The sequence below is a fragment of the Thunnus maccoyii genome, chromosome 8, assembly GCF_910596095.1.
Source record: "Thunnus maccoyii chromosome 8, fThuMac1.1, whole genome shotgun sequence".
Lineage (NCBI taxonomy): Eukaryota > Metazoa > Chordata > Actinopteri > Scombriformes > Scombridae > Thunnus > Thunnus maccoyii.
The window spans coordinates 11864898-11892873 of NC_056540.1; the positions used below are offsets into that span (position 1 = coordinate 11864898).

General features: G+C 40.1%; 2 protein-coding genes across 3 annotated transcripts; one reads left to right on the top strand and one right to left on the bottom strand.

Annotated features, from left to right (window-relative positions):
* Positions 1-10503: 10503 nt before the first annotated feature.
* Positions 10504-20381, bottom strand: dctn4 (dynactin 4). Of its 2 annotated transcripts, XM_042419454.1 has the most exons (14): positions 20182-20381; positions 19188-19258; positions 18883-19061; positions 18607-18650; positions 18034-18141; positions 16920-16940; positions 16309-16382; positions 15434-15546; positions 15225-15334; positions 15056-15129; positions 14415-14469; positions 13716-13823; positions 12134-12231; positions 10504-12007 (listed from the first exon to the last, which is right to left on the bottom strand). In XM_042419454.1, the coding sequence occupies exons 1-14, from the start codon at positions 20314-20316 to the stop codon at positions 11788-11790; spliced, it is 1410 nt and encodes a 469-aa protein (XP_042275388.1). In that variant the 5' UTR covers positions 20317-20381; the 3' UTR covers positions 10504-11787. The 2 variants fall into 2 exon arrangements, with proteins under 2 accessions (XP_042275388.1, XP_042275389.1); XM_042419455.1 differs by lacking the exon at positions 16920-16940 and having other exon boundaries at positions 20182-20380.
* Positions 20382-22450: 2069 nt separating this feature from the next.
* On the top strand, positions 22451-27963 carry gpx3 (glutathione peroxidase 3). The gene is made up of 6 exons (XM_042419225.1): positions 22451-22478; positions 22836-23072; positions 25914-26064; positions 26149-26266; positions 26770-26869; positions 27460-27963. The coding sequence occupies exons 2-6, from the start codon at positions 22998-23000 to the stop codon at positions 27679-27681; spliced, it is 666 nt and encodes a 221-aa protein (XP_042275159.1). The 5' UTR covers positions 22451-22478; positions 22836-22997; the 3' UTR covers positions 27682-27963.
* The last annotated feature ends 13 nt before the right edge of the window (positions 27964-27976 follow it).

Below are 27976 nucleotides of genomic sequence, written 5' to 3' on the forward strand. Positions count from 1 at the left end.
CTGCAGCCATGAGCCAAGACACACACTAACTACAATGGAGAGGTTAGTTATATGTGACAGTGTGCAGGGGTGAGTTGAGGTGATGGATGAATGTATGACATACTAATTCGATTTGGACAGGATAGACAGAGGGAGTGTAGATGTTAAAACCAGGATGACAGACTGTGGGTGTGTGTGTGTGTAGAGAGATGGATGAGGATGAGGATGCGGTAGTTGGCAGAATAAAATAAGGGTGTATTAGATGTGATAGCAGTACTTTTCCTGTGTCATTTCCTGGCCACCTGTTTGCCAGCGAGCATGAATAGGAAGGTACTGTGCTTCTCTACATTAGCCTCCCCACAACACCCTTTCCTCCTCCTCCTCCTTCTCCTCCACCTCCTCCTCCTTCTAGTCCTCCTTCTCCCCCTCTCTGCTCAGTGCTGTCTAGCACTGGCTAAGTCAGACTCCATTTGAGAAAAACAGTAACCCATACTAGTCATTCCGCCAAACATTTCCTGAGAAATGTTCCTGAGAAAGCAAGGTCTGAACAATGCGTGGGCTGTATTTGCAGACTTTCGGCTGAGTTCAGCGTGTCTCATAACACTAAAATTCCTGAAGACCATAAATAGTTGAGGAATTAAGGTTAAGGAAGTCATTAGAAGAGGAGTGGTAGTTTATCAGAAGATATGTAACCACAAAAGAATCTCAGCTGGATGCTTTAAAGGGGACATATTATGTGTCTTCTGGTTTTCTGCATGCCCATATATGGCTGTTTGCCTTGGTTGCTAAGGCTGTTGCTAAGGTTTTTCCATGTGTTGTTTGCATTGTCCACTTTCATATCTGAGATCAGATTCCGCCTCAAACATGTACAGATATATTTGAGAAGTTGATATTTTGAGTAAAGAATAAGAAAAAGTACTGAAATCCTACTACTATACTTTGTTTCATGGTTTGTTGACTTAGCCTCTGGAGGCGGAGGGGCAGCTTCTGAGAGCTGGCCAATCAGAACAGAGTGGGCTCCTTGGGAGGGGGGACTTAAAGAGACAGGAGCTAAAACGGCCTGTTTCAGACAGAGGCTGAAATGAATATAGACCTGGAAATATGCATAATGTGTCCCCTTTAAAGGAAAAGAAAATTCAACTTTTGCTTTGAGGAAATAGTTAAACATGTGAGATTACTGTTCATTGACTACAGTTCAGTGTTTAACACCATAGTTCCCTCCAGGCTCGTCACAAAGCTCAAGGACCTGGGAATAAACACCTCACTGTGCATGTGGATCCCTGACTTCTTAACAGGCAGACCCCAGGTGGTTACGGTAGGCAGATGCACCTCTTCTACCCTCATCCTTAACACCGGAGCACCTCAGGGCTGCATTTTGCCCTACTTTTGCCAACCTACTCCTGAACATCAGCAAGACTAAGGAGCTGATAGTGGACTTTGGGAAGAAGCAGGGAAGGAACTATGCCCCCTTAATATCAACAGGTCCTGATCCTCAGTGGAGAGGGTGGATAGCTTCAAGTATCTTGGTGTCCACATCACTGAGGGCCTGACCTGGGCGATGCATACTGACTCAGTGGTGAGAAAGGCAAGGCAAAGACTGTTTCACCTCAGACGCATGAGGAAATTCCAGGTATCCCCTCAAATACTGAAGAATTTCTACTCCTGCACCATTGAGAGCGTCCTGACAGGAATATCACTGTATGGAAACAGCACCAAACAGGACCACAAGGCCCTGCAAAGAGTGGTTCATTCACCTGAACATACAATGGGCGGTGCTTCACCCTGCATTAAGGATATTTACACCAGGCGCTGCAAGAATAAGACTAGGAGAATCATTAAGCATCCCAACCACCTGGATAACAGCCTTTTCTCCCTGCTGCAGTCAGGAAGAAGGTACCTGATACACTAAGCCAGGAAGACCTTCTATCAGGCCACTAGGATCCTTGATGAGGACACTGCCTAAGACTGCCCCCCCTCCTATATATTTATTACTATTTCTATTCTATTTAAACTCTTTTTAATGCACAAATTGAAGGCACTGGTGGGATTACATTTCATTGTGATTGTACCTTACATGATTACATGTGACAAATAAACTTGACTGATTGATTGTATTAATTAGTGAGCTTTAGAGTTGCTGGTATTTTGTTACCTTTGGACAGAGCCAAGCTATCTGGTTCCAGTCTTAATGCGAAGTTAAGTGGCTGCTGGCTGTGGCTTCATAATGAATGTGATATGATATGAGAGGGGCACTGATCTTGTCATCTAACTCTCGGCAAGAAAGCATAAGAGTATTTCTGAAAATTTCAAACAATTAACTAAAATTTATTCAAATATTTTGGATATTCTTTTGTGCCACAAACTTCAGAGAATCACACACACCAAACAAATAACCACACTAAATGAAGGCGATGTGAACAATCAAGCCGATATATGACTGAAAACCCACACCAGTGCAACACAATAATGTTATTATTGTCTGTAGAATCAAAGAAAGGATAGGACCGTTTCTCCTGGGATTAAATCCAAACCACCATTTTGCTTCCTAAATCTGAGTCAGTAACCATCATGTGTGCCTTCCAATGAAGTCTAATTACTGGCTGCAGCCAGGGTTAACTGACAGTTTGGGTTCTACTATGTTTCCCCTCATAAACCTTTAGTAATGTAAGGCAACACCACACAACTCATTAAAACAAGCAGTGAAAAAGTATGACAAATACTTTTTTTTTTTGCAGAAACTGCACAAACACCCATAGGTTGCAGAAGGTCGAAAAACACATTCCACGAAGAAATGAGTTCAACTCAGGTTATTTGACTGATTTCAGAAAACTGAAATAATATTGTCACAATACAAGGAATTGTAGCTGAATATTATATTGAAAACTTTACTGTGTTTCTTTGTAACTGAGACGGATTAATGCCAAGATTCAATATTTGGCAGAGCTAATGAAATAAATAGTCTCTGTAGAGAGAAAACATAACCGATATGTAAGATCCTTTAAATGGAGAAGACTCCATCAAAGTATTAATCTGCAGAATAAACAATCATAACTTTTAAATTTTAAATGAAAAAATGACCCTAAGTAACATCTGTGGCAATGCAGTCTTATTTGTAACATCTGTATTGTCGGGTATTGATATAACAGTGACCATATATTACCATGTAAGTTATGAGAGTATCCCTGGAGACACACCCAAATATAAACAGCCTGAAATGCACGCCTGCCAATCTAGCCAGCAGCCATCTGGGCCTATCCAGTTACAGTGCTGAATAAGAAAATGAGAAAATAAATAGCTAGCAGTACCAAGTTCCTGTTCAGGCTGACTCAAGAAAACCACCTTCTCCTGTTCCAGCCCACAGGTGACCCAGCCAGCGTTAAAGCTTGCTAATAAATTCAGCACCACATTCCCTGAGGTGTCTGGGATTTGGGGTTCTGATTGAGGGGATGTTTGACCTTCTGGTGGGATACTGGGTCAGGGCCTGCAGCTCTCTGCCTCCAGAGGGCTGTTTTAAGCACGAAAAAGTCGCGTCTGGGTTTCAGTTTCGTGACCCACTTAAAGGCTGTGTGCTGGCAAACATGCCAGAAAGGTTTCTCTCGTCTGGCAGCGAACCTGCTTTGCTCTGCTCCTGGTCTGCCCAACTCACAAGCTTAGCAACTCCACTCTTATTTTTACTCCCCTCTAATTAGGGGCTTGGTGGACCAGGAGGAGAGAGAGAAAGAGGGTTGGGCAAATGAAGATGTAGCCGCAGAAATAAAGAAAAGGAAAATAATGTGAAGAGCAAGATGTTAATGAAAGCTGTGAGTAAGATAAACAGAAGAAGTAAGTTGGGTGAGACAAAAAGATGTAGATGGTTTTTATTCTGCGTAGAAAGAGAAGGAATGCTTTGTTTAGCTTTGCATGAGGTCATGTTATGATAACCCTCAGCATGAAAATATTTATGAGGGAAAAAAGACCCTTAATAATAGATCATCTTGGACGTTTGGCGGCATATGTTCCTTGCTAACAATGTTGTGCAAGCTGCCCCAGAAACATGAAATCATTGCAGTCCTAAGGCTTACACCCACACATTGTCTTACTCATAATCTCGGTTTTAAAGAGATATCTTAACAACAACAACACAAAATTATCCTTATGTCCTCTCTCTGTGAAACCATAGCTCCCAGAGGTGGTCCCTCTTTCAACATTCAAGGAACGGAAAGTTTTCTAACGCCAAACAACGTTATGTTGATCCAATGTGGAATGTGTTGCTCTTGCTTCAGGGTGAACAAGGTCAAGTACTTAGGGGTCAAGCTCATCCATCCTCCGGCAAATGGAAAGTTGTCAGGCATGTATTACTACTGCACGGCTTGGAGTGCGCTCCAGTATCTGTAGCCACGGCGGGTGTGCTGCTGTGTGCAGTTAACATTGAGTCATGACTTTCCATTTAGCAGCCCTGTGCATGCTAACATTATTGTAGATCTAATTTTGCCCACTGAATAACATTAGCGTTTTCTTTTAACACAGATAATTTAAAGCTGCAGACACACAGAGAGAAGACACATGTAGTCAAATGTGTGGCTGCAGAAGTGAACTCCTGTGAAGAGTCCTTGTTGCTAAGTCTCAACCATTATCAGAGGATGTTACACAGGAAAGGAGTGACAGATGCTTCAGATTGGTTCCAGACCAAAATATTCCCCTCCTCTGAAGACATATTTACTTTCCTCAGGACTCTCCTTTCCCTCCTCGTCCTCGATCTGCATTATTCCTCCTTTTTTGTTTTGATCTTCTTCTACCCATCGACTAGGCCGCTGCACTTCTAGTGCACTGCAATATCTCTATACCGTCTTGCACATTGGATAAAACCTGATGTTTTGTTAAGTCGTTACTGTTAATGGTAGGAGTACAAACAGATTACAGATTATATTATTATCTCAATCAAGTAATTTAATAATATATTATACTGATTACTACCACCTCGATTGACTCATTTTAACTCTTTCCCACACATTCACACACACACATACAGTCATTAAAGACTTTCTCCAGCCAAGCTTTCTCAAAACTAAATTGTGAAATTACACACCAGATGTGAAAACGCAGTGAGGTCTGCCCTCCAACAGTGAAGGTGGTGGGGAGATTCTCCCCCAACACAGTCAGCGGATTGGCAACAAGATTATCTTTCCCGCGTAGGCAGGAAATCAAATCTGTGAGCCCCATCAACAGGAAATTAAAGAGAACAACATGGTTTAGACAAAAGCCAACAAACCCCGGTCTACCCAGATCCTCCCAGCAACAACTTCCAGCAGTAACAAGACCTGGCAATGCTTGAGGACGTTCTAACAGTGAAACACTGCTTCAGCCTCTCCACTCTGTAGATAAACAGCAAGCCGAGCCCTCAGACAGCAGACATCCTTCTGTAAATAATAAATGTTTGGGAATTTCTTCTACTTCAGACACTGGTGAATGTGGACTTCATCCTCTTCTCGGGGCTTATCAGGGCTCATTTCGTTTATATCTCTGCTCCTGTTTCTGAAAATGCTCAGCTGATACAACAGCGTCTTGGGCTTTATAGAAGCTCAAAAAGTAAGAAGTTTACCTAAACCGATAACGATCTGTGAGATGAGTGAGAACAATGTGTCAGAGAGTACACATGCTGGTATGTACAAAAAATGTGATTTTACAGATGGCCAGAGTAGCCTCTATGCTACAGTAGTAACACATTCTCCTTTCTAAATACATTCAATGCAAAGTAAATATGCTGCAAAAACCGCATTTGAGTGAAAACCTAAAAAAAAAAAAAGCCCAATGCACTTTATGTGATGCTGAAACCTATTTCTCATACCAGATATTCTCTCAGTGGTTGATTTCTACCTCACAGACAAGTTCTGTTTTATTGTTTTAGCAGCGATGGCAAAGTATATCTTTGATAAATTCTTTGGGCATGACTGAAATTTATAACTTAGCCCTGTGTTGTCTGCAGACAGTCCCTGCGGGATGATGAGTCACTCTGTTTCTACAGCTGAGCTTCAATGTCTATAACCCTCTTTTACGATGTAGTGGGTACAGATTTAGAGTAAGTAGTGTGCATCTTACAATGCAGATTGCATAGAAGTGGATGAAGATGATACTGAATCAAAATACATAACTCTACATCTGCTACATGCTTATGGTGCAAAATGCATCATTATGAAGAGAAAATTAAGTTTGACAACACAATATTTGTATTTTTTGTCTTGGATGATTATGGTCCTTTTTATGTACATTCCAAACAATATTATATATATTTTGTTTGTTGTAGTGTAGACATATATGCCAATATCCTAACCTTTCAGGCTTGTGACTGCTTAAAATGAAGTACTTGTGACCCCTCATCACAGATTATATGGTTTTAGTTTGGTCATGGGATGTTTTAGAGGCCTGAAGAGCTCAAATTATCAAGTATTCCACAATAAACAAGCAAAAATCAGATGAAAGTAGGAAAAACAATTTAATTTTCTGTAAAAGGATTTTAACTTTATTGCTTCAATTCAAAATATCTTGACCCACATGTTGGGAACCACTATTTTAGATGATGTGATGTAAACACATCTCATATACATATCTCACATGTACAAAGCAAAGTAGAAGGATATATAAAGCCATTGTGCAAATAAAATCCATACTATACAGTATATGTATGCACTGTGTATACACAGTTTTCTCTTCTCTGCTGTTGTCATATCTGCTGCAGTTCACTCCTCCAAGCAGCAGCTTTTTTAAGGGACTCTTCACCCTGTGAAATGTGTGACTGATAAGAGTCTACAGCCAATCCACATCTACAGTTTGACATTTCATATTCCTGCACTGTAAATTCAATGACACTCTCATTGATTCCCTAGACTGATTTAACTGAGTCTCTGCTGGGTGAAATACAACACTGCTCAGTGATGGGAACTTGTGTGTATGTGATGTATGTAGATAATATTTGTGGTGTTGTGGTAGCGGGTCATGTTGGGCTGGGCTTCTGTGGATTTGGCTTGCATGCTCTTGGATGGCTGCAAAGCAGAAACCGGCCGCCTCTGTCTTCAGCATCTCTCTACACATTCTCATCTGACAGCACACTTTCAGCAAGACCTAATGGTGCTTAGCTGCCCAAGAAGCCTCCAGCTATCGTCCACACTGAGACAACAATTGTGACTCTATTACAAGTGTTGCCCTAATTGAAATCCTCTATTTATTGAACTTGCATTATTGCTAGCATGTGGCTGAATTTCTTTGAGGCATGTAATTCATTTTGGCAATTAATGAACCTTGTTTGAGCTGATATTTGAATACTACAGAGGTTTATCCTGTGCTGGGTATCATTGAATTAAGATCTTAGTGTGGCAGGTGGAGAGATGCATGATTCTTTTCTATAAATGTCAGGAGAATTCAAGCTTCGCTCTGTTTACCCTTATAGGCAAATAAATTAGTGTCATTTGTGTCCCAGAGCTAAATGTCTTGTGACTAGAATTATATGTCTGTGCAAAGACAACCAAAGCCTTTTGGAAAGTTCAGGCCAAGGTGGAACTGGATATTGGCAAAGTAACAGCGCAAGTTGATCCTCTAGGTAGCAACACAACATTTACACAGCACACAGTGTACGTGCTAGTGAAAATGACTTCTTATTAAAGGAATATAGCTGATATGATGCTTTTGGCATCATCAATATGAGCTTTTGGCAAAAAAAGGGAATTAGATGAGAAGATTCACACCAGTCCATCCATTATTAGAGGTATCAATCTTCTCATCTAACTCTCGGCAAGAAAGCGAATAAGCGGATTCCCCAAAATGTAGCCCCAGCTGAAAAGTCAAAACGCTATTTTTGTACTTGCCATTCAGCAGCATATTATATCTTCTAAGGTATTTTTGTGACCTCACAGGTATAATTTCATCCTGAAATGATGACATAGACCAAAACCAATGTTTAGATCCAACAAACTGCATTGCTGCTTTTTCTTTTGCTTGGAACAATCCAGTATGTCATGTCATCTCTAGAAAAGTTAGATTTAAACATTGGTTTCACACCTGGTGAACATTTATTCCTTCTGGGCAAACAGCAGACTTGTGTGGGATCCCCAAAATACCTTTGAAGGCACAAATCCACTGCTGAGAAAGTGGGTAAAAAAAATAAGTATGATTTTTCCCCTGAGGTTTGGTAGGGAACACTGTGACTAAATCAGAGTAAGGTACGTAGTACTTAGGTCACCATTGGGGCTACCCAAAATGTCAGTCTGTTCCTTTGAGGGTATTTTCCACTACACTTTACTAAACTAGACTAGTTCTGATTCTCTGATTTCTACTTCAGTCTTCCCATTGAGTGTGATGTTATTGAGCAAAAAGCAGACTTTTAGGCCTCCAGTGGTTCCTATTAGGCCCCAATCTAGGGCACTGGCCTAAGTTCAAGGTGCTGACCCTCTTGTGCCCTTACACACTTAATGCACCCGGTGACTAATTGAGCAAATAATAAATGAAAGCACTGAGTGGTTCTGCAGTCTGTGTCTTTGTCGATTGAGGCAGACGGGGGCTCGGAGGGGGTGTCGACGGTCAGCTGCTTTCTCAGAGCGATCTTTTTCAACCAGGCGTCCAAAGTCAACATTCCAACCAACCTACAGCCATCAGAATGCAGTCTGAGAGTGAAAGCCAGAGGAAATGGAGGGAGATGGAGAGACAATGACAAAATGAGTATCGATGGAGAATGACTTTTTTTCCCCCCCTGAAAAGCTAAGGTTTCACAGGTTTGGCTTTCCCAGCTCTGGAAGCCCACATGCCTAGAGTTATTCATCTGGGTAGACATCATCAATTACCTCTAATTAACCAGATGATGGTCTGGTGAGCAGAAAATGAAGGAGGTGATTAATCACTCAGGGCACCTCCAGGCTTACTGCTCAACCTAAAAAAAGGAGGATGTGAATGAAAAGAGCTCTTGGATCTTTTGTACTTCTCCTCTGCATGTCCAGAAACAGAACATGTCCAAATCACTGTGGTCCACAAACTGGGGAAAATATAGAGACTCCTCTAAGGATTACATTGGCAATATCCATCCACTTGACAGTTCTAATGGACAAAACACACCTTTATTCTCATGCTCGTACAGTACGCACTGTACAGTTGATTCAAGAAAGGGGTATTACTTTGAGAAACGACAGTCGTGCAGGTTTCTAGTTCCCGTCTTTTTATTAGATGGAGAGAATTTACTGCCTCTGCTGAGGTGTAGCTTTTCTCCTCTTTTGCTTGCTTGTGTCATGCCTCTTCTGCGGGTGAGTTACTGGCGGTTTCGGCAATGACGTAATTGTGGAAAGGTCCTGGGTGCAGTCAAACTTGTAATTCAGTGAGGAATTTTTCATCTGGTCAAGGCTGGCCGGGTCTATCTTTATAAATAAAGATGTTAGTCTTCAAAAGAGGAAAACAGAAGAAGAGGAGAGGACAGAAATAAAATCCTTGAGTAACCTAACTACTTATGCTAGAAAACCCTGATATTCATTTCTAATCCACCTAACATGATCATGGGTCAAATTTCGGTGCTGTTTACAGTATGGGGTTCTACAAATAAGAACATGCTGAGCATGAAATAATTCTAGTCTGATCCAGGAAAATATTATCCTGACTGGAGGAATCCAGAATTTTTCTTCCAGACGGTGTTTTTGGGAATCATTCAAGGTCTGTTCATGAGTCAGTTAAGATTACTGAATAAATCTCCACAGCCATATGCAATTGTGTCATTTTCAATCACTGTCTCCTCTGTTTATCTAAATTAAATTATGGCCATGACTATGTATATCCAGGTTTGGCTTAGTTAATTTTATTTATTGTTCAATAAAATATGAGCAACATGGCAGAAAGTGCAGGTAGTTCACCTCTGCTGTGTGCACTGGAAATCAGCTACCGCTACCATCAGCTGTGCCTGAAGTGGGGGTCTGAGTTTCAGTGGCACAGACTAACCCCATGAGTGCTTTATTACCTCATCTTCATTGGTGATTTATGGCTCTCGCACAGGCCACTCTTTTGGACTGTTTATATCTGCCAGAGATAAAAGAAAATCATGGCTTTATTACCCAGACTGAGTGGATCTGTTTACACGGCAGACAGCCTCACTGGAGAGTTGCAACAGGCCTGCACCACATATCTGATCTGCCTTTTTTCAGAGGATATAAACACTCCCATGTGTACAGACTAATTCCGCTCTCTTACTATCTGCTCCTATTGTTGACAAGCAGACATTTCATTGTCATGACTCATATCCTGGAGACTGCATTTAGTTTTGCTTGGATTTCTTTAAAATGTTATAGTCTAGATCCATTTGTTATGCTTTCTCGTGCATTACTACCCTCAGAAGAATATCATCAGAAGAATTCAAGACTATCTCCTGGAACACATATGCCAGTTTCCTCTGATGTCTACCCAAAGCAGCTCTCCCCAATGCAACCACTGTCTAATAAAAACTGTTTCCCTGTAGCTCCATCCTGTGGTGAGAATGAGTACAGCACAATTCATGACAAACAAAAAACTGAAAAAGTCAAGACATCAGTTACAGTATCACATTATTTTTATTAGCCAGTACAGAAGATTAACTGTGTTGTAAGGCTCTGTTTTACTAAGTTTACACACTGAAAACCAAAAATGACAGCAGCTTACAATACACACTGACAGAGAAGTCAGTAAATCCTACAAACCAAAAGAATTTGTTTAAATCAGAAGAAAATGATAGTGTCTTAACACATTAAACCAATGAACACTTTGTACTTAAAGTAATTTGCAGAGGTTCTTATACACCCTCTCCATAGTGCCAAGAAAGTTACTGTGTGACTTCAGACAATAGTAAAACGATCCTCCCTGTCTGGGCGGGTGTCACCGTCACCCCAGAGAACAAGCGTTGTTGAACAGAATACAGTACAGAATCAGTAACTGCGATGACTAACGGTTGCAATATTCACTATAGCTGAAGCATGCGAGTTAATACGATACTGTTGTCTGCAGAAAAGGAGGGTGACAAGGATACGAAAGCGCAGAAGAGTGTGTGTGCTGCACAGTTGGGAAATGTATGGATTGTTCTTAGTTATGATTTCCGATTCTGCTCATCTTTTATTCTCGACAAAGTTTCTTGTGATCTCCTTGCTGTTACATTATTGCATACAACCACTCTTATCTTTGAGCACTATTTGCTACATACAGCAAAGGCGAGTATTCCACAAAACAGCTCACACATTTAATGAAACACAATGTACTTGTAAGAGTAAGAGTGGAGAGACTGGGAGGTTATAATTGCTTTGCTTCAAAGAAAATACTCTTATGTGATAAATGCTTTTTCACATTCCTGCAACAGCAAAAGCAGATTTTTTCCTACGAAATAAAACTTATTTTTAAATAAGTTAATAAATGTGTATATACTGGTGGTTGTTTGCAGTTTATGTTAAGTTTGTAATAATAGATGGTAAAGTGTTTAAACTGAAGAGGATGATGTGGTGAAATACAGTATATTATCATGATTACAGTACTTTAAAGTACTTCTCATGAAGTCAAGTTGAACTTGATGCTCTTCTCAGGTAGTTTGTTTTATAAACTGGGCAGCATAGGGAGCTTTATATCATATATTTCACAATGTATCTGATGAGGCAACTTAGTGCTGAAACAAAAACAACAACAAAACTCCCTCTGGATCAATTGTATGCCAAGTAGATTTCAAATAGTTCTTTCATATTAATAAGCAGAATCAGAAATCATTTTTAAATTAAACCAATCCTCCAGTTAGCTCAAAGAACCCGACACTAAGATTGTGGGACTGTTTGAGGGTAAACTGAGCATTCATGTTCAGGGAGCGAGTGGTCCCAGCCTAAGCTCTACGTGATGGGTGAGCCAAATGGCCTCAGTGGTGGTGTCAGCTCCCTCCTCGCTCGGCCTGATGGGAGCTGCGAGGTTGCGGAAGTCGTGCCGGACCTTAAATGAAACAGTGACATCTGCATCCTCTTCTTTCTGAGGGATCACTTTGATGAAGAAACCAATCTTGTTGGATTTCCTGAAGGCAACAACACTGTGTAGGAGATGGACATAAGGTTAAAAGTTGCCTCGCAATAGTTCACACGATTAATTCTGTGTGTGTGTGTGTGTGTGTGTGTGTGTGTGTGTGTGTGTGTGTGTGTGTGTTTTCTTAACTTACTCTGGGTCATCCTGGAAGTCCTGAGGTTCAGCCAATTCGTCGTACTCAGCAGCAGCATCTTTGCCTGCCAAGACCAGCTCTTTGCCAGGTACTATGACCTAAAAGAAAAAAGCAGTTCAAACATTCAATCATTTCAGACTGCTGTGAGGCCAACCAAGATTTTGATCTTTATGATGCTCCTCAGTTTTTTTGAAACACGCTAATGTGGATTTATGTCTTAAAAGGTAAAAATACTAAACTTTATTTAATTTATTAACATGGTTTTAGCTCCTCTCTGGAGCCAGAGATTGTGTTGCATGAAGCCTTTCCAGCTGTCTGAACACATTCCTTCTCTGGAGTCAGGATTACATTTAAGAATCACACAGTTCTGAAATAAACCATTAGTGAACGGACCAAGACAGTTATATTGTGAGTACTAATATCGGGGTACCGGATAATGATATTTTCAGTTCTCAAATGATCACTAGCAGCTCTTGGAGGTTGCAAAGCTTATGACCACGGTATCTCTTGATGAATTCTATATGACAGTTTCCCAAAATTTGTACATACCTCGATTAATGTTTGCTTAAAAAATAAAGACAAATATGCATCCCGTGTGAGAATATTTGGATCGCATTTGTGTGTAAACTGAATGTACTGTACCCTTTAAGTCATCAGCAAACTAAACTATTTAAGAGGTGAGTGAACACAGCCTTTGGAAGAGCTGGTTGTTCAAATCAACCGAGCGTGGCTGGATGTGGTTCACACAGCCCTCCAGGTGTTTGAATATCAGATCATGCAGAATGACACAACTGCACTCTCTGTTTGGCCGTAATGCGAACGGAAATGGGTCATGAAGACGCTCTGTTTTGGCCAGGAGCTTGTCCTTACCCAGCCTGGCCCATGACTTCATCACTAAAGAGGCCAAGACAAACAGCCTGTAGTCAATGAGAAGCCTCGGAGTGGCTGCTGGCAACAGGCGGCTCAGCAGACTGTCTTCCTCTGGAACACGGCACTCTCCTCTGTGCATGTGACAGCTGACAGATGGAGGTAAAATGGGACCGTAACTGCTGTGCATATGAGACCATGTGAAGGCTACCTATTCCATAAGGAGCGGGCAGCGTGAAGGAGCCGACCACCCTGCACACTCTTTAAGTTAGCTGGTAACACTGGAGGAGAAGCGTTTGACATAACGTGCAGCAATTAACAAGCATATGGTGAACAACTACCACAATCTGTAACTGTGCCCATCCTTTATATTCTGTTTGTAAGCCATACATTACCCCAAAACAAGCTGGTTGACACATAGCCTTGACATGCTGTCGTCTTATAAAGGTATTGACTAATGGGAGGGAGGGAGAGGGGGGGTATTCAGTTGAGTGCAATCTGCAACCTGACCACTAGATGCCACTAAGTCCTACACACTGGCCCTGTAAGTCTCCTTAAAGCAAGTCCAAACAGCTCTCTTTATCTCTTTATCCTGTGTTAGTGTCAGTAGAGGTAGAAGATACAAACATTGACAGTCTGTTTGACACTGATTGTGTCAAACAGACTGTCAATGTTTGTACTGTTGCTAGGAAAGGAAAAATAAACAGTTTAATACCTTGGCAGTGCTATTGATGTCATCAGGATCTTCCTCCTCACAAGCAGCCAATGAGACATGGGTGATGTTCTCCACTGGGTTGGTCAGGGTCAGCAGCACTTGGCTTTCCTAGATGGACAGGGGGGGAAAAAAGACCACAATTTAACCCAAATTACCTTGTAAAGCTGATTGAGTTCATTTGTAAACGCTATGCAGTGCTCTGATGTTCAGTAAATATCTTAGGACCAGGGATTTTTGTTCAGGTATAGATTGCAACATTTTTTCCTTATCAGGGAGATTAGGTACAAACATATTCTTAGGAAAGCAAGGTGCTTTCCAGACTCTCCTGATTAACATCTGTATCAGTACTGACAAGTACTGTGAGATACAACATCTCTGATTGCTTCATATCTTGACTTGTGATGTTGATCATTCTCACTTTCATACTGGCCTCTGTTCTTGGTTGTAATATACTTTTATCATCTTATTTATGATGTGCTTTTGTTGTTGCTTTTACTTGTTGATTGTTTATGTATTGGGTATGTGATACAGGCTGAAAGGCAAATTTCCCTGAAGGACAATAATGATGATAATGTAATAATGTCGACCTGAGCTCAAATGGCGTTGCTACTGCTGAGTCAGCCAGGTCTTTAAAAGCAGCGTACAGTCGTTGAAGAAAAGAATACATTTCTGTGTAAACAATATGCTGTACAAACTGACCTTCATGTACCGGAGATTTGGAATGGACATAATTCTCACTTCAGGGATATAACTCCTGTAGGAGGAAAAGACAGAAAGCCGATCAACACATTGTAACATTCAAACACACTTACAGCATTTGAGAAAGCATTAAAAACTAAATTTGTTCAAAAGCTAAAATGAAAACAACAAAAATAAAGTTGATTGGACTGAAAAACATTTTCCATGCAATATGCCATGGCAAAGAAAAAGATTAACAATAATAAGTATTTACTGTGACAAACAGTCACTCTAGACATTTTGTAATTAATACCATCTTTGGGGATTCACAGCGTCTTTGGTGGTATGAGTTAAAACGCGACCATTCACAAACCATGAACTCCTCAGAACATTATCATTGCTATTTGGCAGAAGACAATTTTAATCATGTAAAAACAAAAACAAAAAGTTTATTTTAATTTAAAAGTAACAATAACAATACATGTTTAATATTAAGCTATTTTTGCATGAAGAATTTCCTGAACATAAGCTTGGCTAACAGGACCTTAATCTAATTAAACTGCATCAGGCTTCAGGCTGATTTAGATGTTTCATTAAAAACTAATGTTCAACTACGTAATGAAAACAGATGTCCAGGACAGAATCTGATGACCAATACTCACACAGCCACCAGCTGGATTTTAAACTTGATTGAAGTAGGATTAAATTCTGGCTTGCTCAAGTTGTGCTCACATTTCTGGAGGAGGAAATTAAGAAAAACATTATTATCTAAATGTGATCCACATAAAAACAACAGCCTTCGATTGAAAGGACAGTAAAAGCCTCACTGACCCTGCAGCGCAGTGAGCGCTTCATCAGGAGGTGTTTGTGCCTGGGGTGGAGCTGAGACGCCCCCGCAGGCTGGAAGTCAGGCTGCAGAAGTCGCTGGCGCAGCGTGGTCACTGAGAGGAGGCAACAAAATTTCAATTATAGAGCTCCTTACAAAAATCATTATTTTCAAATTATTAGTAATGTTTAGTGAGTGTTGGAGAACCTCTTACCCTCCGGTAAACTGATGGGCCTGGTATAACAATCTTCAGGCAGGGGCTCCACCTCATCAAGGGCCTGGGCAGGCTCAATGGTGATCTCCTTCTGGTCCTCACCCTCTTTAAGGCTATAATGAATGGCATTTAATATAAACTGAATGTTCACTCGTTTCTATCACTCGTCTATAATTGGCTAAAAAATACTTTCATGCTTTTCCAGAATTCAGTAAAACTATTTTTTCGTTAATTTGCAAAACTAATTTGAGGTAATCCATCACAGTTAACAGCTTTATTTCATGTCCGAGTTACATAACGGTTGCATGGTATGAGGTTCAGAAACGGGACTCAGTGTTGGTGCCTTAAAAGACACTATAACATCCGAGATTTGAGACTTGCCTACTGTGCAGCAACTTTTAAAAAAGTAAGAAGCAACTAAAGTCACATTATTTATGTATGTTTTTTTCTAGTCTGCTTTACATTTGTCTCCTGGATGTGATTTCTTGCCAACATTCTTTGTCAATATAGCTTTTTTTGGCAGCCGCTTATTAATTTTCATATGTCAGCCAGGGTTATTGAACACTACACAGAGGACAGCTTTAAAAATGATCCCTGCTCACAACTGTATTAATAAACAGTGCTGATGATGTAACTTTGAGAGAAAATAAGGGTGATGAACTGCTCACTGTAATGGATTACCTACAGGTCTCAAGCCAAGTTTCAAGGCTCTGCAAACTGATTTTCATGGCACACTGAAAAACCAATGGTTGCTGGAAGGTAAGAAATCACTTTAATCTATCTAAGTCACCAATAATATGAATTTGATAGAAAACAAATGTTCCATGTGTGGAGTAAGAGCAGTAATTCCAGGTATATGACAAAAGACGACTCACGAAAGACCAGCCAGACTTGATATGGGAGCTCCAGGCCTCTGCCTCTGCAGTCTGGTACCAAGGCCATATTTTTCCTGAGTAAGTAGGAAACAACATGATCAAACATTTGGCCTTCTGAAAATGAAGGACTCAAAATAGCATGTATGTAATTACTTAATCTACAACTACTTTTGCTACAGACTACTTTTAACACTAAGTCAGGGCCCCAAAGGGAACTTCTGACAACTTTTAAAAACAAAACAGGAGGAAAAAAGATATTTGACATCTAAATAAACACTAAAACAAGCCAAAAACAATTGTGTTTGTCTTGTGGTAAGAGACAAAAACAGGAGCCTTTCTGCCAAGTACAGTGGGAGAGAATCAACTCTGACAGTCTGGGGATTCATGACTTGATTAGTATTAAAAATATTTTGATCTGGTTACACTACTGTATTTCTTCTCTCCCTCTAACCAACAGAAAGGCTCCCATTGTGCAGATCTCTCATTTACCCACGGAGACATTCATGTGATCTGTGAGGTCACTGCTAACATATTAGACATGAACAGAGATACAGAGATGACAGTGCTCCTGTAAAGACGAGACTACCCAAGTTGTGAAAAATACAACTCACCACCACATGAATAGTGTGTTGCTGGGGGGTCAAAACCAAAATATCAGAGTGCATTAGCAAAGAAAAAAAGAGAGAATACAGAACCAGGTGAAACCAAAGTGATTAAGCAAACATTAGTGGCAAATGGTGACATGCAAGAGCAACAGAAATGCATCAGTAATGGAAAACAACTGCAGGGCATCACAGCTTAAGTGTTTGAAAATGCTACTGATACACCATGGGAAATATCGCTTCACAGTACTGAATGTTAAATATTGTAAAAGCAGAATGCAGGAGGTGTAAACAATGTGTCAACAAGCTCAAGAAGCATGAAGACCGTGCCCGCACCAACACGACTACATTTCAAAACCACTTTTCTTCCGTTGTGGCCTTCCAGCTACACAAAGATGGTGTTTTTACACCTGAGAATGGTGCAGATAACAAACGTGCTTAAGAAAGGATATATCTGAAAACGTGGATCTCTTGTTGGAGAGTAGACGAGCAAAGCCAAGTTTTTCCAAAATGATGACATATGACCTCGCAGGCACAGTGAGGTACTCTGTAGCAGTAAATTAACTTTGTTTAAATGCCATATTGTGCAGGTGTTGTCACTGATTTGCCTTTATGTATATGAAGACTTTGCAGCAGACATTTGCAAGCAGTCCAGCTCAGCAATTATTATTCAAGAGTGTTTTACAAAAGAAACAGAAAAATATGTCAGTTACAACAACCAAATTAACTACTGAAACACTTTGTTTCACATGTAAACAGAGCTTTCAGATTTATCTGCCTTCGTGTGGACATGTGGCACTCCAACTCCAAAAACTACTCCAGCTGTTATAGCAAATTGTTCCCACCTGTTTTGGTTTAAGGTGCACTAATCATATAATATCCTCAACAGTGCATATATTGAGTGTACCCTTGGTAATATCATTGAGATTTAGGGTGAGCTTCTGTATCAAATCAGTCTCTTAGAAGCAAATGCTGACAAAAGTTCTTCTCCAATAGTATCTGCACATTTTGTAACATTTACAATGAGACAACAGGCTGTTTGACATTTAAAAAGGTTAAAGAAGACAGGGCAGAGTTTTCAAAAGGTTGAGTGCAACTGTTGAGCTCAGAGGGAGCAGAGTACCGAGAATGCCAGAGGCATGCACTGTCGCCTCCTGGCCAGCTTCTTCCTGTCTCTCTCCTGCTTCTCTCTGTGAGCCAGCTGCTGGTAATACTCGATCAGCTTGTTGATCTGTAGGGACAAAAATTCGATCCAGAGATGGTCATCGATACTCCATGTATTTTATGCCAACCCTCTCCCAACAATGTCTCACCAACAGTGTCGTAGCACAACATACTGTATGGTTACACTTTGAGGTCAGTAAATAACATTTGAAAGGGAACTATTAATACAGATGATTGTTATTTAATATTTGTGAATGTGAGGTACTCTGCAATAGATGTAAAAATATATGATAATCTGTTTTAACAACAATTTAAATGATGACAAATAAAAAGAGCATTTTTAAGTTGTTCATTTGAGGGACCACTGTTGTTCGTGAGGCACTAAGCAACCGCTTAGTTTGCTTTTGCCTCAGGCCGGCTAAGTGTGTGGGGGATTTACTAAGAGACATCTATTCAAAAATATATCAATGTGTGATCAGGAAACATGTGAGCAACTCGAGAGAATTTAAATGACCACAGGAGAGAAACTTACCCGCTGATTATGAGGATTCTCTGGCTCCTGCCATCCACCACTAGCTGCAGTGAACAAAATGCACCAAAAGATGATACTTAGACATTTTAGTCATAAAGAACAAATAAAACCCATACCAGCTTTATTTCTGAGCTGAACTAATGAGCAACTGTGGAACAGGACTTTGACAGAAGATGGTGCATTGGTAGAGTTGATGCATCTTATTCCTTTTGTTAAAAGTTTGGAAATATTGTCAATATGACCACATGAATGTGTCTACATTATGTCAGGACCCACCAACTGATTTGTCAGCCATTCCCACATCCCTGGATGTCCAGCGGCAGAAGCCACAGGCCAGGTAGTAGGCCTTCTTCATCGCAGTCTTGGTAGGATCATCAGGCAGAGGAGCTGGGATGTTAGTGGCCCGGGTGGACAGGGTGTGCATGCAACATGGGCAGTCGAAACAGTTGGCACACCTGGAGTGCACAGAAATGGAGGAAAGGAAATTAATTACATAAATATGCCAAAGTAGGGGAGACCAGACAGCTATGACCACTTTACTGATATACAGCTTTCTCTACAGGTCTGCAGGTTAGTCTCACCTGTTCTTTTTGAGCTTTGCCTCTGCAGATGGCATATTCTCCAGACAGCTCGGGCAATAGTGGGAGTCCACCTGATCAGAGAGAGAGGTACAAGGGAAGACAATAAATATATGTATGTGACTAACTGAGTAGCAGCATCTCCATATACTGTAGTGGAAAGTCTATTAAAGGAAAGAAAGCTTTTACTTCTCCCAAAGTTGATTTTGTTTTCTTTGTCCATTCTTAGTTGTTTTTGAAAGGATTATGAAATGGAATAATTAACTGAAAAGGGGAGACAAAAACTTTCTTTATCCAATTTGCATTTCTGTTGTTCATTTCATTAAACTTACACTTTTTTAACTTCAAAAATGTGCATCTAATTCTTTCATTTTCATCGGTTTCCTAAATATCAGTGTCAACACCCACAACGTTAGCATTTAATTTGGGCAGAGTGGTGCGATGACAACAAAAGTGTACTGATGGAATTATTTAGGAAGAAGTCTTGGTGGAAAATAATCTCAACTTTGGATCCAAAATGTAGAAAAATCAGAGACTACGAATGTGAGGTTGACACAGGAAAAATCTAGGCTATATGACTCTGGGTGTGGTGACTGTGAGCCACGTTAACAAGCTGCATTTTGACAGTAAGAAAGCTATCTGGAGGTAGACTTAGGTTAAAACAATCTTTATTTATTGTTCGGACACTCAGCTCATGTAAATATCCTTTATAACCGTTATAAACATCAACGTTTAGCTCCATTAGCAAGCGCTAGCATATTAGCCGCTAAGAATAACGCGAACTCCAATAAGGGTTAAACCGTCGCTAACAGCCAATGAGATTACGCGACTGTTGGACAAAATGTTGATTGACAAGCGGCTCGGCCATACAATGCGCGACATGGTTGGACAAATCCCGCCCATCTGTCAAAGCTACTAGCCAGCCGGCTAACAACAAAGTAGCTGCTGACTTGGCTAATAGCGAGCTTATCACAATCAAAGCATAACGTGAACGTACCTCGTGAGACACACATTCCAGAGACCGTAGCTCACTACAGTATCGGCAGAAATAAAGCTGAGATATGGGGGCTCTGATCCTTTTCTCTCCACGGACCAGATAGACAACTCTATCTGGCTGCAGAAGGGACGCCATCTCTTCACCAGCTCAGCCGAGTCCGAGCCGAGAGCTCTCTGTGTCGGCACCGCTGGAGCTGACGTCACGGATAACGGAGAGCTCAGTGTCGACCTCATGTGGTGAGAGTTGAAAATGGGCTCCCTACACGGATGGATGGATGAATAGATGGATTACTATTGGAGGTGACCATCTGATGTAGAAAGAAAGAGCTCAGTCAAAGTTGTGTCCTGATCGTTATTCATTGATCAGGACACAACTCTGCAACTCAGACTCTCTTTATTGTCAACCCATCCATATACAAGTATACATTTGGGATAAAATACCATTTCCCAGGAGCCTATGGTGCAACACACAGGTAGACAGTGTAAGACATAAAATACACAACATAGGGATGTAAACTGAACAAAGCTGTGCATAACATAATAGTGCAAGAGACAAAGACTGTGGTGCAAACAGTATAGACTATAAGACAGGACAGTAGTGAAAAGACAATGTAAACTGTAAAACAAGACACTAGTGCAAAAGGGCATTGACTGTAGTGCAAGAAACTCCTCCCCTCTCTGCCGCAACATGGGATTAGGCTGTCGCTTTCCGCCCTGTGCTTTTGTTTCAATTCGTCCATAGCAGCAGGGTCAACCTCGCCCCTCCTCTTAGCATAGGAGTTCACTCAGTCCCTCAATAAAAGTTGCTCCCAGCAGCTTTATGAATACATTTTATGGGGAAACTCTTTGATAGGAACTTTAATTTCCATTTAGGAGGACCCATAATTGTAAAATAAGACAATTTGTGAAGACGGCCCCTACAGACCTGCCCTCAAACCTCTCTTAAACCACATCCGCAGTAAGTTTAAGCTAAACCTCTGACACAATGGTCTCCTGTGGCATTTAAGTGATTTCTGTAGGACACAGCAACTGGGTTCAGATGGTTCGGTTTACGCCTCAGCTTCTGAGGACACAGCAATAGAGTTTAAAAGACCATGTAATTTTGTTCCAGACAGCACAAGTTTAAACCTGTCCTAAACTGCAGCTACTGACATAACAACAGCTCCACAAACTCTGATGATGAAATATTGTTTGATAGTAGAATAGGTCAACTTTGAGAAAATATAACAGGAATCACAGGTTTTCTTCTCTATGAGTATAGTGTCCCATAGTATTTTGAATAACATTGAAGTGCAGTGCAGTTTTCAACCTTATTATGTTTGTGCCCTGAGGCCATTGTCTCATGATCCAGCTGTACCCACACCAGAATAGTTTTGCATGTAAATAAACCTGCATTGTCTTTTTAAGTTTGTGCTGAGCAAGTAAATGAAAAAGGCCTAAAGTTTCATTTGAATATCAGTCTTACAGTTCTGTACCTGCATGTCATTAAAATCACCATGGTTGCTGTAATAGTTATCAAAGAGTTTTTTTTAAATATTGACCATTTGTGTAGCATCTCAAGGATCTGTCTATGTGCTGTTCAACTTGATGGTCATCACTTTTATTTGAGGGCATGTTTTCCCTTTAAGTTGAGACAAATTCACAAAATAAAATTGAACTGTGCAATATTACAGAAATAACAGGTGGATTTTCTCTTTTTCACAGGGTGCATTTATGCATGCAAACCAGTCCCTGACAGGTAAATATCAGTCATACCATTATAAAACTAGTATTACGTCTCAGTATTAAATAAGATCAGTTGAGGAAGTTCATATAAAACTACATGTTCAAGCTGAGCACATGCACTGGCAATGTGTGAGTCAGAGGAATAAAATACAGAGTAATAACTGACCAAATTCAGACTCTTCATTCAAACATTTAAACATCTTTTGCTTTCTTGCACTTCTTTTTCTTGAGTCTTATCTTTTTTTGTCTTAAATTTTGCTGCATTATTGCTTTGCCATTTTCATGTTGCCGTGGTGCTTAATTTTCGTGGGATAACACACATCTGATGTGAACACTGTGTAAAACATTAGTCACAATCAACATTGCTGAGAAACAGTCCTGGGAAGAGGCCTGTCAGCCACCCACAGGGCATTTAGCCAAGTACCAGCTCACCATGGCAACAGCTGATCCGGGAGAGGGGAAATGATCCATGAATAAAAATTAAACCAACAGTATTTCTCATCTGTTCAGCAAAGGTGACGCTTACCATCTTGTACCCGTCAAGATTCAGCGAGGACCGGCTTGTCACTCCAAGTAGAACCTTTTATTCATTACTTTTTCCATGTATTTTTTTTCCCTCAACAATCTCAATGAATGCTGTTTATGAATGTTCACAGTAGGTTAAGCACCTGGCATGCTCAGAATGAAAGACAAGAACAGAAACCAACTGTGCTTGTTTTATTTTTGGCAGATTGTCAGAATTAGGGAATTTTAAGGGGGGACATTATTTAGTTATTCATAATAAACAAGAAACAGTGATATCAATTTGCCCCATAAAGAGCACTGGTTCCTCATTATGTTATTACTATCTGTCTTTTCTACCTAAGCACTCTGATCTATACTGCATTTATTTATTTATATATTTATTCATTCATGCATCTTTTTATTTAGGCCTGTCATTGCTTGCGCAGTTTGCGTCAGCAGAGGGCGTTATCTCAGCCAGCTGTGGCACCCCTCCACCCCTCCTCCTACCAGCAGAGGAGTTTATTTATCCTGAGGGAGAAGCGGACATACATTCACAGCGAGCAGACAACGCGTCTGTGGAAGGTCGACATGATGTTGATCCTCCTGCCTGTGCTGCTGCTCAGCCTGCTGCGACCCTGCACCGCTGGATTCCCGCTCACCCAGGTACCTGTTGCTCTCTCTCTCTCCACACACACACACACACACACACACACACACACACACACACACACACACACACACACACACACACACACACACACATGTTGTCCTATATGTTGTCAATTTTGCGGATATTACATAGACTTGCATTAATTTCCTGGTGACTACGAATCCTAACCCTAACCTTAACTCTAACCTTAACCACTGACTCAAAAATCAGCATTTTACCAATTGGGGACACAGCTTTTGTCCCCAAGACAGATCAGACAGACAACCTTAAATTGCATGACATCAGGTATTATTGTAATAATGCCAGTTCACATCTGTGCTGTATTAAGCTTAATTAAGATGTAGCAGAATACATGTCATGGTTGTTTGACAATGATTGTAATTATCAAGAGTCGTAACTAACCTATGTGCATGTTTTGCTGTCTATTTTAGTCATAATTTAACTTGTATGTTAAGAGGGTTGACAAACTAATGTATGACTGAACTTGACAAAAGAGCTAAATCACAATAACATAGCTGCAAAGGTGGGTGCATGCCAATTGGCAGCATCAATTCATGTTTGGCATGTTGTTAGGACTTTCGAGAATGTTCCTCTCCACAGATGAAATCATTTAGCTGTTTCTTTGCCCAATTAAAGCACCTGAAATTTTGGACACCAAGGATATGTGCTTGCCAGACCTCTTTTTATGGCTTATAAGTGCTGATAATAATTAGTAACCAGACTAATGGTCTCTCACCAGCTGGATTTGATGAGGCTTGTGCAGATAAAATTATATAGACACCTTATTTTAACTTTATGATAGTCACAACAAATAGCTTTTTGTTGTAGTGTTTGTCATTGTAATTAAGTTTTTTCAATTTCATTTCGAACATGTAAAAATAAAAAAACAGATAATAACAAAACAAGAATAACAATAAAATGAAATAAACAATAAGCCTATACAACAACTCAATAAACAAATTCTCATAAACAACACAAATTAAATATTACATGTTGGAAATGGAGTAGGAAGAGGTATACACTTATTTATACCTATCCCTTTCTCAACTACTCATCCATAAACTCATATATACGATTTATAAACAACTATCCCAATTCTATGTATCCACCATAATAAAACTTAAACAGTTAACACAACCCTTCCTCATCCATATACCTCTTAAAAATGTTATATTAATATTAATCTTCTTGAACTGATTTATGTTTGTACTTTGTTTTAGCTTCACATCCAGATCAATGGATCTGGACTGAAAGACTGAAATACACATACTCTTCATAGTGGCACAAACACAGAGTTTCTTTGAATCAGAATTTCCTCTTTAATTATAACCCCCCTCTCTGTTGGAGAACCTATTTTGCATATTACCTGATAGTAGATTATTTCTTGCTTCATAAATTATTTTTACTATACTATATCCATGAACTTCAATGTATATGACCATAAAAACAGCATGTTGCTGTGTTCGCTATATCCTCCATTGTTTACTATCCTTATGACTCTTTTTTGTATTATGCACAATGGCTGTAGGGTGCTTTTGTAGGTGTTACCCCATACCCCCACACAGTTACATCAGAGGTTAAATCCTTTGCCATGTGGTGTTGACATTATGTAAACTTTCATGGTCTCACAAATAAAGGAGACCATCAACCACAACAAAAAGTTAGTACATTTATGTATGATTGAAACTTTTTGCTTATCTTGTAATAAGGTATATCAGCTACAATTAATGCTACAATTGACAAATTTTGACCTTGAACACCTAGTGGTTTACACACTTTTACAAGCATGGATGACTCTGACAGTTTCTCTTTTCTATACATACAGTACCCATCACTCAGGATCACGTCTGTTATACATATGTAGAGTCAATTGTGTAAAATACCATGTGTCAATATTTGAATTGTAATGTATAGTACAGAGGGATATTATTTCAAGGTGGGTACAAATCAACTCAGTTCCAGCTCAGCCTGCAGTTTTTAATCTATTCAAGTGCCTCCGCCTCTTTGAGAGCAATGTTCTCCTCGTCTGTTGACACTGGGCTTGTGTTTTGTAATGGGGCAGATGTCATTTGGCTGGCATACATAACAACAACAACAAGAGAGGTATGAGCGGGAAGAAAGGTGAAAGTGTTGCAGCTCTCCCCAGTGGGTCTTGTTTATTTAGTTAAGGCCCTAGAATCCATTTGCTGCTGTGCATACGTTGATGTTTGCACAGGAACCAGGACAGAGGGCCTTGCCAACATTTTTCAGCTCATTACAACAACAGTTCTTTAAAAAATGACGTGTTTTCAGAGAAACAGGTGTTAATGAGCATTTATTGTATTTCCTCACATTAAATATATTTGGGACACAATTTAGAAGTCATTATATTATATACATATGTCATAGTACTCATTAACTAGAGACACAAGACTATGAACAGGCAGTCTGTTATTGTATTATTCATGATTTACATAAGGGATGACTAGTTCTGGGCACATTTACTCATACACAATTTGTAGGTGTCTCTTGTTTGTCAAAGAGAAATAGAGGGTTTTTTATTTTTCAATGCCAAGAAAATTACTCAACAAAAATCATTAAAATGAGTGGGTGTCTGACATGTTAAAAAACACAGCACCCATAATCAAATATTAGTTTAGTAAGAAAGTGAGAAGAGTGCAAATCCAATGTCAAGGCCTAGCTTTTGGTGAGAAAATGTGAATCATTTGTTTGTCTGCATACGTAAGCATAATTTATGAGCCAAATACTATACTGAATAAGTGCTGTGTGACTGTGTTGTCTGTTAGGCAGCTGAAAAAAATATACATTGCATTGACCTGTGTCTGTACCCCCAGCACTGTGACGCTTCCGTAGATGGCACCATACACAAGTATAATGCAAAGACCCTAAACGGGAGTAACACTGTAAACTTCAGTGACTACATCGGAAAGAGTGTCCTCTTCGTCAATACAGCTACATACTGAGGACTCACCCTACAGTATGTGGGTAAGAAACAGCACCACAGGCGCCATTATTTTGTGTAACAATGCAAAAAAACCAAAATATTTTATCTTTCTATTCTATTACCAGAACTGAATGCACTACACGACGAGATGAAACCATTTGGACTTACTGTTCTTGGCTTTCCATGCAACCAGTTTGGGAAACAGGAACCAGGGCAGAGACATGAAATTCTGCCAGGTTTAAAGTGAGAAAACTCTCTATTTCATTGCAAGCCTCAATTAGGTCAGAGCTACTGTACATATAATTTGCTGTCAGGTGAAAATCTTGTTTCTCCTAAATTTCAGCTTTTTGGGAACTTGAAAGTGTCTTCTATTGGATTTTTTTCAACCTGTAGAATATGTGGAAATATGAGAATCCCCTAAATTTCAGTCACAATGATCTCACTAGACAGTATATATTGTAATATATATCTGCATAGCAGGATGTAGAGAAGAATTTGCAATAATGGTAAATCCTTTGTCAATCAACAAAACTTCATTTAATCAGGCAGTTTCTCGTAGTGGCCTCACACACACGTTGAATTTATGTCATCTTATATCTATAGCAAAGTCTTCGCAGTAGATTGTGTCCTTTTGCTCTGCTTGGAGTGAATCCAGGGCAGCTGCCAAGTCGCAGCTCATGAAGCATCGGCTGCACAAAGTGCTTAGAGGCATGTCCACTGATAAGCATTCTCTCTCTGGATTCCAGACATGTCAGACCAGGCAATGGATTTGTCCCAAACTTCCTGCTGTTTGAGAAAGGTGATGTGAATGGAAAAAATGAGCAAGAGGTTTTCACTTTCCTTAAGGTAAGTTTTCCCTTTCAAGATATGGACAGCTTGCGGATATGATACATCAGAGGTAGTCTGTTTATAGTAGTTAAAATCAAAAAAGTGCATTACGATCGCCATTTTCCAGCTGTGTACGAACTCTTTAAACAAAAGTATATCTCAACGTTTGTCACTCAAGGCTGGGTGCTGTAAAAAAAAATCTATGTTCTCTTTTATAATCTGACCTGCTGATAAGTTCTGGGCCGTTCTTGTTTACTTAATATTGCACAGATGTGCTCCCTCCCAGCACAGAAGGACAGCCAAACACCAACACCTTGAAGTGTTTCCAAATATAACTTTGATTAATAGCTCTCTGATTTTTCAATATTTTGAGCCACTGAAAAAACTTCTCACTAGGTTTGCTGGCTATATTTGATGAAGAATTATGTAGAACATTTTACCTTCATGTAAATGATTAATTTACTCAACAAAATGGTTTTATTGCAAATAAAAGCTGGTCTTGTGCCCATATAGATCTGTCGGGTGGACGTTATTCACTTGACTGTGCACAGAATTCGTTGCTCTCTCATATATCTTGTTTTGTTTTTATATTTTTTTTGTTCATGCAGAAATCCTGCCCTCCGGTTGGAGACAGCTTCAATAACCCCAGCGATAGATTGTTCTGGGAGCCTCTTAAGCTCAACGACATCAAGTGGAACTTTGAAAAGTTCCTGGTGGGGCCTGACGGGAAGCCATTGATGAGGTGGCACCCAAGCGTCAGTGTCTCAGTAGTCCGAGCTGATATTCGCAAACACCTGCTCCAAATGTTCACACAGCAGGTTTTTAATTAGATCTGTGTAATGAAATTAACAAGATAGCTTAAGTAGAATACAAGGGAATTGGTGTTAGAGTAATGTAACAGTTTCTGATGCATGAAGATGGCATGTTGAATGAAGAGGAGGCTTGAAAACAGAAACTCTGTGGTGCCTCTTCAGAGTCTGGGATTCAGGGCAGCTCTTCAGTGCATTCAGGCCGCCCTACACTCCCACAGCATCATGTCATCTTCTCAACACAGGACCTGCTAGCAATTACATCCTAAATGTCAATTACTTCCAATAAATCATGAGAACACACTCCTGCGCACTC